This window comes from Salmo salar, chromosome ssa17 (genome assembly GCF_905237065.1).
Source record: "Salmo salar chromosome ssa17, Ssal_v3.1, whole genome shotgun sequence".
Classification (NCBI taxonomy): Eukaryota; Metazoa; Chordata; class Actinopteri; order Salmoniformes; family Salmonidae; genus Salmo; species Salmo salar.
The window spans coordinates 85,860,997-85,874,690 of record NC_059458.1 but is presented as its reverse complement, the minus strand read 5'-3'; the positions used below and the strand labels follow the sequence as shown (position 1 = coordinate 85,874,690).

Below are 13,694 nucleotides of genomic sequence, written 5' to 3'. Positions count from 1 at the left end.
TAAATGTGTTTTACCAGTCCTGTCTAGTTGTGTTGATGGGGAAGTATAAATGTGTTTTACCAGTCCTGTCTAGTTGTGTTGATGGGTCAGTATAAATGTATTTTACCAGTCCTGTCTAGGTGTGTTGATGGGAAAGTATAAATGTGTTTTACCAGTCCTGTCTAGTTGTGTTGATGGGTCAGTATATAAATGTGTTTTACCAGTCCTGTCTAGTTGTGTTGATGGGGGAAGTATAAATGTGTTTTACCAGTCCTGTCTAGTTGTGTTGATGGGGGAAGTATAAATGTGTTTTACCAGTCCTGTCTAGTTGTGTTGATGGGTCAGTATAAATGTGTTTTACCAGTCCTGTCTAGTTGTGTTGATGGGTCAGTATAAATGTGTTTTACCAGTCCTGTCTAGTTGTGTTGATGGGGAAGTATAAATGTGTTTTACCAGTCCTGTCTAGTTGTGTTCATGGGGGAGTATGAATGTGTTTTACCAGTCCTGTCTAGTTGTGTGGGTGACGTATAAATGTGCTTTACCAGTCCTGTCTATTTGTGTTGATGGGTCAGTATAAATGTGTTTTACCAGTCCTGTCTAGTTGTGTTGATGGGTCAGTATAAATGTGTTTTACCAGTCCTGTCTCGTTGTGTTGATGGGGGAGTATAAATGTGTTTTACCAGTCCTGTCTAGTTGTGTTGATGGGTCAGTATAAATGTGTTTTACCAGTCCTGTCTAGTTGTGTTGATGGGGGAAGTATAAATGTGTTTTACCAGTCCTGTCTAGTTGTGTTGATGGGTCAGTATAAATGTGTTTTACCAGTCCTGTCTAGTTGTTTTGATGGGGAAGTATAAATGTGTTTTACCAGTCCTGTCTAGATGTGTTGATGGGGAAGTATAAATGTGTTTTACCAGTCCTGTCTGGTTGTGTTGATGGGTCAGTATAAATGTGTTTTACCAGTCCTGTCTAGTTGTGTTAATGGGGAAGTATAAATGTGTTTTACCAGTCCTGTCTAGTTGCGTTGATGGGTCAGTATATAAATGTGCTTTACCAGTCCTGTCTAGTTGTGTTGATGGGTCAGTATATAAATGTGTTTTACCAGTCCTGTCTAGTTGTGTTGATGGGTCAGTATATAAATGTGTTTTACCAGTCCTGTCTAGTTGTGTTGATGGGTCAGTATATAAATGTGTTTTACCAGTCCTGTCTAGTTGTGTTGATGGGTCAGTATATAAATGGGTTTTACCAGTCCTGTCTAGTTGTGTTGATGGGTCAGTATATAAATGGGTTTTACCTCTCACAGATAGGAAGAGTGGGTTGTCCAGGTAATTTGATGCAAGGCGTTTACGCTGGAAGGTAGGAAGTGAGGAGAGAGACAGAGAAAATGTTTACTTCCTTCACCTCTAACACAAACAGGAATTCTGAGAAGACACGTTTTTAGCTCTGCAAAATCGACTCTCAACAGCATTTACTGAATTCTTCCAAGTTACGCGGAAAATAACTTTAGTAGAATCACTGTAGCACACGTTTTGGGCAGTGTTACTGAACATCATGTACGACGTTATGTGGAAAGCACAAGGCACCAGCTCCAACAGACATGAAACAAAGTGCAGCTAAACATCACTTAACCCATCAGGGACTAAGGCCATCAGGGACTACGGCCATCAGAGACTAAGGTCATCAGAGACTAAGGTCATCAGAGACTAAGGCCTGTCTAAACTGAACCCATCAGGGACTAAGGCCATCAGGGACTACGGCCATCAGAGACTAAGGCCATCAGGGATTAAGGCCATCAGAGACTAAGGCCTGTCTAAACTGAACCCATCAGGGACTAAGGCCATCAGGGACTAAGGCCAACAGGGACTAAGGCCATCAGAGACTAAGGCCATCAGAGACTAAGGCCTGTCTAAACTGAACCCATCAGGGACTAAGGCCATTAGGGACTAAGGCCATCAGGGACTAAGGCCATCAGGGACTGAGGCCATCAGAGACTAAGGCCATCAGAGACTAAGGCCTGTCTAAACTGAACCCATCAGGGACTAAGGCCATCAGGGACTAAGGTCATCAGAGACTGAGGCCATCAGGGACTAAGGCCATCAGAGACTAAGGCCTGTCTAAACTGAACCCATCAGGGACTAAGGCCATCAGGGACTAAGGTCATCAGAGACTAAAGCCATCAGAGACTAAGGCCATCAGAGACTAAGGCCAACAGGGACTAAGGCCATCAGGGACTGAGGCCATCAGGGACTAAGGCCATCAGAGACTAAGGCCATCAGAGACTAAGGCCTGTCTAAACTGAACCCATCAGGGACTAAGGCCATCAGAGACTAAGGCCATCAGGGACTAAGGCCATCAGAGACTAAGGCCTGTCTAAACTGAACCCATCAGGGACTAAGGCCATCAGGGACTAAGGCCATCAGGGACTAAGGCCATCAGGGACTAAGTCCATCAGGGACTAAGGCCATCAGAGACTAAGGCCTGTCTAAACTGAACCATCAGAGACTAAGGCCATCAGGGACTAAGGCCATCAGGGACTAAGGCCATCAGGGACTAAGGCCATCAGGGACTAAGGCCATCAGAGACTAAGGCCATCAGAGACTAAGGCCATCAGAGACTAAGGCCATCAGAGACTAAGGCCTGTCTAAACTGAACCCATCAGGGACTAAGGCCATCAGGGACTAAGGCCAACAGGGACTAAGGCCATCAGAGACTAAGGCCTGTCTAAACTGAACCCATCAGGGACTAAGGCCATCAGGGACTAAGGCCAACAGGGACTAAGGCCATCAGAGACTAAGGCCTGTCTAAACTGAACCCATCAGGGACTAAGGCCATCAGGGACTAAGGCCATCAGGGACTAAGGCCATCAGGGACTAAGGCCATCAGAGACTAAGGCCATCAGGGACTAAGGCCATCAGGGACTAAGGCCATCAGGGACTAAGGCCATCAGAGACTAAGGCCATCAGAGACTAAGGCCATCAGAGACTAAGGCCTGTCTAAACTGAACCCATCAGGGACTAAGGCCATCAGGGACTGAGGCCATCAGGGACTAAGGCCATCAGAGACTAAGGCCTGTCTAAACTGAACCCATCAGAGACTAAGGCCATCAGAGACTAAGGCCTGTCTAAACTGAACCCATCAGAGACTAAGGCCATCAGGGACTAAGGCCATCAGGGACTAAGGCCATCAGGGATTAAGGCCATCAGAGACTAAGGCCCGTCTAAACTGAACCCATCAGGGACTAAGGCCATCAGGGACTAAGGCCATCAGGGACTAAGGTCATCAGAGACTAAGGCCATCAGAGACTAAGGCCTGTCTAAACTGAACCCATCAGGGACTAAGGCCATCAGAGACTAAGGCCAACAGGGACTAAGGCCATCAGGGACTAAGGCCATCAGAGACTAAGGCCATCAGGGACTAAGGCCATCAGAGACTAAGGCCATCAGAGACTAAGGCCTGTCTAAACTGAACCCATCAGGGACTAAGGCCATCAGGGACTAAGGCCATCAGAGACTAAGGCCCGTCTAAACTGAACCATCAGAGACTAAGGCCTTTTCTTTATAGATCCTTTGAAGTATTAGCCTATTAGCCTATTAGCTTACTGCTATTAGCCCATACAAACACATTGAATAACAGATTCACTACATGGAATAACAGATAGTCCCCCAACAAATCAAATGAAATTTGTTCTGAAGTGTCTGTCCTATATCTGAGAGAGATATCGTTTTATTTTTATTTTTATTTTTTACATGTATTTAACCCCTTTATTTTTGTAACGATTTTTTGGGGGACTGGTACAGGGGACCTTCAGACGAGTATAGTGAGGCCTGTGGGCGTCTTACAGCAAAACAACGGACGTGTACGTGTCCGTGAGAGTCTCACCTCTACCACAGCTATATCTAGCTTAAAACTGACAGATTTATGTGGGGATTTTTTAATATTTTATTCTGCTAATTAAGATTTCAGCACGGGACGTGGACATCGACCCTTATTTAAACTCTGAATCACGCCGACTAGTACTACTCTACTGTCACGCTCTGACCTAAGAGAGCTGGGTTTTCTCTGTTTAGTTAGGTCAGGGTGTGATAGGTGGGTGGGCATTCTATGTTGTTTTGTTTCTATGTTTTGGCCGGGTATGGTTTCCAATCAGAGGCAGCTGTCTATCGTTGTCTCCGATTGGAAGCCATACTTAGGCAGCCCTGTTTTTCGTTGCATTTACCTGACAGAACTGTTGGCTGTCATTTTTTTGTTTATTTTTGTCTAGAGTTCGTTTTTTATTTAAAAAATTAACGATGACCACTCAACACGCTTGCGCCTTGGTGTCCTCTATATGACGCCCCGTTAATTAATTAATTAATTAATTAACTAATTAACATAAACGTAACATACTGTATCTCTAACATCTCTTACACATTTCAAAACACGCATATCTCTCCCGAACAGCTCTGACCTACTTTCAGATAACATTTGTCAACTATTGAAGCTATTTTGAATCCAGACAACAACAACAACAAAAAGGGGTCCATTGTCTGTTACCTCTGGTTGGACCAGGCCGCTGTAGGCTGGGTTGGCTGTGCTTCGTCTCTTCCTCTCCTGTCTCTTGATCTGGATCTCTGTCGTGGTAGAGGAACAAAGGCTTATGGGACAGAGGCTTAGATACACACAGCAGGTACAGGTAGATGGGACAGACAGACAGGTAGAGGAACAAAGGCTTATGGGACAGAGGCTTAGATACACACAGCAGGTACAGGTAGATGGGACAGACAGACAGGTAGAGGAACAAAGGCTTATGGGACAGAGGCTTAGATACACACAGACAGGACAGGTAGATGGGACAGACAGGTAGACACAGCCGGGACAGGTAGATAGGACAGGTAGACACAGACAGTACAGCTAGATGGGGCAGACAGACACAGACAGACAGACAGACAGACAGACAGACAGACAGACAGACAGACAGACAGACAGACAGACAGACAGACAGACAGACAGACAGACAGACAGACAGACAGACAGACAGACAGACAGACAGACAGTACAGCTAGATGGGACAGACAGACAGGTAGACACAGCCAGTACAGACAGACAGGTAGACAAGTAACGAGTAACAGTGACTAGTTTCTCTGTCCATTCAAGTTTCATCTCATTGTTACCACCTGCAACAAGACAGCAAAGATGTGCCCTTTATTACATTCTGATGAGTTTAATTCAATTTAGTGTCAGAGGAAGAACTCACCTTCCAGGGTCTCTGTAGTGACCAGGCCAAGAGCCACCATGAAGGACATTTTCTGTAGGGGAGAGGGGACAGGTTAGAGTGTGACACCCATATGAATACCATACAGGTGGAGAGGGGACATGTTACAGTGTGACACCCATATGAATACCATACAGGTGGAGAGGGGACATGTTAGAGTGTGACACCCATATGAATACCATACAGGTGGAGAGGGGACATGTTACAGTGTGACACCCATATGAATACCATACAGGTGGAGAGGGGACATGTTACAGTGTGACACCCATATGAATACCATACAGGTGGAGAGGGGACATGTTACAGCGTGACACCCATATGAATACCGTACAGGTGGAGAGGGGACATGTTACAGCGTGACACCCATATGAATACCATACAGGTGGAGAGGGGACATGTTACAGTGTGACACCCATATGAATACCATACAGGTGGAGAGGGGACATGTTAGAGCGAGACACCCATATGAACACCATACAGGTGGAGAGGGGACATGTTACAGTGTGACACCCATATGAATACCATACAGGTGGAGAGGGGACATGTTACAGTGTGACACCCATGGGAACCTCCATACAGGAGGGAACAGTTATATCATATAGATTGATAACAAGGTATTGTATAGTATTACCATTCCAGTCCCACTGTGGGAGGCATGTCAACTGGTATATAATCTGTCTCCTCCATTCTCCAGCTGGAGAACCCTCAGGGAACCTTCAGGGAACTCTCAGGGAACTCTCAGGGAACACTCAGGGACACTCAGGGAACCCTCAGGGAACCTTCAGGGAACTCTCAGGGAACACTCAGGGACACTCAGGGAACCCTCAGGGAACCTTCAGGGAACTCTCAGGGAACCTTCAGGGAACGCTCAGGGAACTCTCAGGGAACACTCAGGGACACTCAGGGAACACTCAGGAACCCTCAGGGAACCTTCAGGGCACCCTCCCTCCCTCCCTCCCTGTCTGGGTCCCTCCCTCCCTCCCTCCCTCCCTCCCTCCCTGTCTGGGTCTCTCCCTCCCCTCCCCTCCCTCCCCTCCCTCCCTCCCTCCCTCCCTGTCTGGGTCTCTCCCTCCCTCCCCTCCCCTCCCTCCCTGTCTGGGTCTCTCCCTACCCTCCCCTCCCTCTCCTCCCCTCCCCTCCCTCCCTCTCCCTCCTCCCTCCCTCCCTCCCTCCCTCCCTCCCTCCCTCCCTCCCCTCCCCTCCCCTCCCCTCCCCTCCCTGTCTGGGTCTCTCCCTCCCTCCCTCCCTCCCTCCCTCCCTCCCTCCCTCCCTCCCTCCCTGTTTGGGTCCCTCCCTCCCTCCCTCCCCTCCCTGTCTGTGTCTCTCTCTCTCTCTCATTATCCAACTCTCTCTTTCACCCTGCCACTCTCACTCTCTTCTACAATCTGTGGAATGTTCTACTACTATAGTGTTATGGGCTTGTTTTCCCCCCTGAATGACTCCAGGTAGAGGTGGGCAGGGTGAGAGCAGGGCTAGTGTGTGTGGTTTCCTAGCAACAGCAACACTTGTAGTAATGAAACCACTGCGATGTCTCCATACTGAATCACTCTCATTAGTTAATGAATCAGTCAGTCCATAGTGAATCACTCTCATTAGTTAATGAATCAGTCAGTCCATAGTGAATCGCTCTGATTAGTTACCGCTTGTTGAATCAGTCAGTCCATAGTGAATCACTCTCATTAGTTAATGAATCAGTCAGTCCATAGTGAATCGCTCTCATTAGTTAATGAATCAGTCAGTCCATAGTGAATCGCTCTCATTAGTTACCGCTTGTTGAATCAGTCAGTCCATAGTGAATCACTCTCATTAGTTAATGAATCAGTCCGTCCATAGTGAATCACTCTCATTAGTTACTGCTTGTTGAATCAGTCAGTCCATAGTGAATCACTCTCATTAGTTACTGCTTGTTGAATCAGTCAGTCCATAGTGAATCACTCTCATTAGTTACTGCTTGTTGAATCAGTCAGTCCATAGTGAATCCCTCTCATTAGTTACCGCTTGTTGAATCAGTCAGTCCATAGTGAATCACTCTCATTAGTTAATGAATCAGTCAGTCCATAGTGAATCACTCTCATTAGTTAATGAATCAGTCAGTCCATAGTGAATCACTCTCATTAGTTACTGCTTGTTGAATCAGTCAGTCCATAGTGAATCGCTCTCATTAGTTACTGCTTGTTGAATCAGTCAGTCCATAGTGAATCACTCTCATTAGTTACTGCTTGTTGAATCAGTCAGTCCATAGTGAATCACTCTCATTAGTTACTGCTTGTTGAATCAGTCAGTCCATAGTGAATCACTCTCATTAGTTAATGAATCAGTCAGTCCATAGTGAATCACTCTCATTAGTTACTGCTTGTTGAATCAGTCAGTCCATAGTGAATCACTCTCATTAGTTAATGAATCAGTCAGTCCATAGTGAATCACTCTCATTAGTTAATGAATCAGTCAGTCCATAGTGAATCGCTCTCATTAGTTACTGCTTGTTGAATCAGTCAGTCCATAGTGAATCACTCTCATTAGTTACCGCTTGTTGAATCAGTCAGTCCATAGTGAATCGCTCTCATTAGTTACTGCTTGTTGAATCAGTCAGTCCATAGTGAATCACTCTCATTAGTTACCGCTTGTTGAATCAGTCAGTCCATAGTGAATCACTCTCATTAGTTACTGCTTGTTGAATCAGTATATTGTGAGGGGGAGGCGGGACGATAGAGGGAGACCAGGCATAGAGGGAGACCATGGATAGAGGGGGGGACAATGGGATTAGGGATAGGGGGGGAGAGGGGGACGAGGGTTAGAGGGGGAGAGGGATAGAGGGGGGAGAGGGGGACGAGGGATAGAGGGGGACGAGGGATAGAGGGGGAGAGGGGGACGAGGGATAGAGGGGGAGAGGGGGACGAGGGATAGAGGGGGACGAGGGATAGAGGGGGAGAGGGGGACGAGGGATAGAGGGGGAGAGGGGACGAGGGATAGAGGGGGACGAGGGGACGAGGGTTAGATGGGGGAGAGGGGGACGAGGGTTAGAGGGGGGAGAGGGGGACGAGGGTTAGAGGGGGACGAGGGGGACGAGGGTTAGATGGGGGAGAGGGGGACGAGGGTTAGAGGGGGGAGAGGGGGACGAGGGATAGAGGGGGGAGAGGGGGACGAGGGTTAGAGGGGGACGAGGGTTAGAGGGATTTCCAGGGAAAGGAAGGCTGAGTCAGGATTACCTGGGATTATCTGGGTTTATTATTATAATTAGATGGATTAACCAATCAGAGTTAGAGTAATCAGATAGATTGACATCTGCTTCAGCTCTGAGTTAGCATTAGCACCATATCAGAGACCCTAATTGTTAGCATTAGCACCATATCAGAGACCCTAATTGTTAGCAGTAGCACCATATCAAAGAACCTAATAGTTAGCATTAGCACCATATCAAAGAACCTAATAGTTAGCATTAGCACCATATCAGAGAACCTAATAGTTAGCATTAGCACCATATCAGAGAACCTAATAGTTAGCATTAGCACCATATCAGAGAACCTAATATTTAGCATTAGCACCATACCAGAGAACCTAATAGTTAGCATTAGCACCATACCAGAGAACCTAATAGTTAGCATTAGCACCATACCAGATAACCTAATAGTTAGTATTAGCACCATACCAGAGAACCTAATAGTTAGCATTAGCACCATACCAGAGAACCTAATAGTTAGCATTAGCACCATACCAGAGAACCTAATAGTTAGCATTAGCACCATACCAGAGAACCTAATAGTTAGCAGTAGCACCATACCAGATAACCTAATAGTTAGCATTAGCACCATACCAGAGAACCCAATAGTTAGCAGTAGCCCCATATCAGAGAACCCAATAGTTAGCATTAGCACCATATCAGAGATCCTAATAGTTAGCAGTAGCACCATATCAGATAACCTAATAGTTAGCATTAGCACCATATCAGAGACCCTAATTGAAAGCATTAGCACCATATCAGAGACCCTAATTGTTAGCAGTAGCACCATATCAGAGAACCTAATAGTTAGCATTAGCACCATATCAGAGACCCTAATAGTTAGCATTAGCACCATATCAGAGACCCTAATAGTTAGCATTAGCACCATACCAGAGAACCTAATAGTTAGCATTAGCACCATACCAGAGAACCTAATAGTTAGCAGTAGCACCATACCAGAGAACCTAATAGTTAGCAGTAGCACCATACCAGATAACCTAATAGTTAGCATTAGCACCATACCAGAGAACCTAATAGTTAGCATTAGCACCATACCAGAGAACCTAATAGTTAGCGTGTGGCTTAGATAAAAGGTAATGGTTTATTTGCTTTAAGTCCTTATTTATGTAATAAAATACTATAAAAAAAAAACTGTATTTTCTTTATCCTCTAGTAAAACACGGTTTGTGTTCTTGTTATTGAGGTATAATCATTTGGGATAGATGGTTTTACCTCTGGGTCCTCATCCTTCTGCTTCTGCTTGGCTGGTGTAGAGGAGGGAGAGGTGGAGGGGTTGGTGGTCGAGGTGACGGAGGGGTCATCCTGTGAGGGGCTGTCGGCCCCCTGGGGTCCTCCTGGGGAGTCCTGGGAGGAGCTGGGGGTCTCAGCCTCCGACTGGATTATTTTCAACTGGGAAAACACACCACACACACACACATACGCACACACACACCACGCACGCACGCGCACGCACACACACACACCACACGCACACACACACACCACGCACGCACACACACACACACACACACACACACACACACACACACACACACACACACACACACACACACACACACAGGGAGAGCGTTAAGCATTCGTCTGTTGATTCTAATAACTATTTAGTGGGAAGGGAAGGTAAACAATTGATTGTGATTGATTTAAATTAAGAATGATAAAGCACAATTCTACCTGTAATGATGCCTGTAATGATACCTGTAATGATGCCTGTATTGATGCCTGTAATGATGCCTGTAATGATACCTGTAATGATGCCTGTAATGATGCCTGTAGTGATGCCTGTAGTGATGCCTGTAATGATGCCTGTAATGATGCCTGTATTGATGCCTGTATTGATGCCTGTAATGATGCCTGTAATGATGCCTGTAATGATGCCTGTATTGATGCCTGTAATGATGCCTGTATTGATGCCTGTAATGATGCCTGTAATGATGCCTGTAATGATGCCTGTAATGATGCCTGTAATGATGCCTGTAATGATACCTGTAGTGATGCCTGTAATGATACCTGTATTGATACCTGTAATGAGGCCTGTAATGAGGCCTGTAATGAGGCCTGTAATGAGGCCTGTAATGAGGCCTGTAATGATACCTGTAATGATGCCTGTAATGATACCTGTAATGATACCTGTAATGATGCCTGTAATGATACCTGTAATGAGGCCTGTAATGTGAAGCCTTACAGGAGAGAAAGATCAGCATGAAGTGTGTAATTGTAGAGACAATCCTGACAGAGACAGTCAGTAGTGCTGGTAGGACTGACAGAAGGATGTGTAGGACAAGGACAGTCTTTAACCTTATTGTCAGTGCTGAAGATCAGTGGCCGGACCTTGACTGCCTCACTGATGGTCCACACCCTGTTATTCCCGGTATCGGCGGGCGGCGAGGCAGAGATGATGGAGAAGGTCACACCGGGGGCTACTGAGGCTGACGTGGCTGTTGGGCTGCTGCTGTTGCTGCTGGTAGAGGTGGGAGAGATGGTGGAGAGGCCTCCAGGCCAGGCTAGGGCCAGGGAGAGAGACTGGGTCTGGGCCGGGGAGAGAGACTGGGTCTGGGCCGGGGAGAGAGACTGGGTCTGGGCCGGGGGAGAGACTGGGTCTGGGCCAGGGGAGAGGCCAGGGTCTGGGCCAGGGAGAGAGACTGGGTCTGGGCCAGGAGAGAGACTGGGTCTGGGCCAGGGAGAGAGACTGGGTCTGGGCCAGGGAGAGAGACTGGGTCTGGGCCAGGGGAGAGGCCAGGGTCTGGGCCAGGGGAGAGGCCAGGGTCTGGGCCAGGGGAGAGGCCAAGGGAGAGGCCAGGGTCTGGGCCAGGGGAGAGGCCAGGGTCTGGGCCAGGGGAGAGGCCAGGGGAGAGGCCAGGGTCTGGGCCAGGGGAGAGGCCAGGGTCTGGGCCAGGGGAGAGGCCAGGGGAGAGGCCAGGGTCTGGGCCAGGGTCTGGGCCAGGGGAGAGGCCAGGGTCTGGGCCAGGGGAGAGGCCAGGGGAGAGGCCAGGGTCTGGGCCAGGGGAGAGGCCAGGGTCTGGGCCAGGGGAGAGGCCAGGGTCTGGGCCAGGGGAGGGGGTGAGGAGGTTATGCAGGTGGCTGTGTCTTCCTGACCTATGGAGAGGCGTTCTGGGCTGAACGTGCTGTTGGCTGTAGGCAGGGCCGGGCCGAGGGTGTGGCTCTGGGTGAGGGTGTGGCTCTGGGTGAGGGTGTGGCTAGAGCTGTGGGTTTGGTTAAAGCTGTGGGCGTGGCTCTTAGGGCTGACTACAGCGGTAGCTCTCTGGAGGCTGTGGCTGAGGAGGAGGCTGGCTGGCTGCTCATTGAGGAGAGACACAGGGCTGTGGCTGAGGAGGAGGCTGGCTGGGATCACACTCTTTGGCTGAACCTGGAGAGGAGGGAGGGAGAGAAGGAGCATGTTAAAAACCTCTTGGGGCTATGTGGGACGCTAGCGTGCCACCCGTGGTGCACCCTATCAACAGCAGGTGCATTTCAAGAGCGGCAAATTTGAAACCAAATAAATGTCAAAATTCAAATTTTTCAAACATACAACTATCTTACACCCTTTGAAAGATAAACATCTCCTTAATCTAACCACGTTGTCCGATTTCAAAAAGGTTTTATGGCGAAAGCATAAAGTTAGATTATGTTAGGAGAGTACATTGACAATAGCTGTGTGTAATGTTTTGTCAATTCAAAGACAGGCGTCACCAAAACCATAAAACCAGCTAAAATGATGCACTAACCTTTGACAATCTCCATCAGATGACACTCCTAGGACATTATGTTAGACAATGCATGCATTTTCAGTTCTATCAAGTTCATATTTATATCCAAAAACAGCGTTTTACTATGGCGTTGATGTTCAGGAAATCGTTTCCCTTCAATAACCGGCAGTCAAGTCAGCACCAGAAATTAAATAATTAAAATTAGAAAACATTGGTAAAATACCCTAGCTTGGAAAATGGCTGTGTGATTATTTTTGTCTATGTACTCTCCTAACATAATCTAATGTTTTGCTTTCGCTGTAAAGCCTTTTTGAAATCGGACAATGTGGTTACATCAAGGAGAAGTGTATCTTTAAAATGGTGTAAAATAGTTGTATGTTTGAGAAAGTTGAATTATGACATTTTGTTGTTTTTGAATTTACCACCCTGATATTTCACTGGCTGTGTCCCGCAGGTGGGACGCTAGCGTCCCACGTAGCCCATAGAAGATAACTAGGATTATAGTTTAATTTATTAACATACTTGTGGACCTGTTCAGATCTCTGTACAGATGACCTAATACCATCTGAATCAGTCAGTAAGACAGTCAGTAACACCATCCATCTCTGTACTGAATCAGTCAGTAACACCATCCATCTATGTACTGCCCACCTTCCTCTCTCTCTCTCTCTCTCTCTCTCTCTCTCTCTCTCTCTCTCTCTCTCTCTCTCTCTCTCTCTCTCTCTCTCTCTCTCTCTCTCTCTCTCTCTCTCTCTCTCTCTCTCTCCTCTCTCTCTCTCTCCCTCTCTCTCTCTCTCTCTCTCTCTCTCTCTCTCTCTCTCTCTCTCTCTCTCTCTCTCTCTCTCTCTCCTCTCTCTCTCTCCCTAGCTCTCTCTCTCCTCTCTCTCTCTCTCTCTCTCTCTCTCTCTCTCTCTCTCTCTCTCTCTCTCCCTAGCTCTCTCTCTTTCTCCCTCTCTCTCCTCTCTCTCTCTCTCTCTCTCTCTCTCTCTCTCCCCTCTCTCGCTCTCTCTCTCTCTCTCTCTCTCTCTCTCTCTCCCTCTCCCTAGCTCTCTCTCTCTCTCTCTCTCTCTCTCTCTCTCTCTCTCTCTCCCTAGCTCTCTCTCTCTCTCTCGCTCTCTCTCTCTCCCTAGCTCTCTCTCTGTCTATTTCTCTCTAACACACATAGAAGATAACCTGTTCATACAGACTCAACACAAGAGACAGACAGAAAACTGACACACACATTTGCTACCCTCTTGTCTACCAGAAAGACAGACAGACAGACAGACAGACAGACAGACAGACAGACAGACAGACAGACAGACAGACAGACAGACAGACAGACAGACAGACAGACAGACAGACAGACAGACAGACAGACAGACAGACAGACAATATGGATACTTCAACACCTGGTGGTTACTTCAGCACCTGGTGGATACTTCAACACCTGGTGGTTACTACAACACCTGGTGGTTACTTCAGCACCTGGTGGTTACTTCAACCCCTGGTGGTTACTTCAACACCTGGTGGTTACTACAACACC

At 47.3% G+C, this 13,694-nt stretch overlaps 1 protein-coding gene across 1 annotated transcript in view; it reads right to left on the bottom strand.

Moving 5' to 3' along the window:
* Positions 1–13,694, bottom strand: part of LOC106592932 (PHD finger protein 21B) — a 72,890-nt gene that overhangs the window by 15,134 nt on the left and 44,062 nt on the right. Inside the window, 6 exon segments of the mRNA XM_045698677.1 lie at positions 1,271–1,325; positions 4,510–4,586; positions 5,210–5,261; positions 9,678–9,854; positions 10,761–11,265; positions 11,372–11,829. Coding sequence (XP_045554633.1) covers positions 1,271–1,325; positions 4,510–4,586; positions 5,210–5,261; positions 9,678–9,854; positions 10,761–11,265; positions 11,372–11,829 — 1,324 coding nt within the window.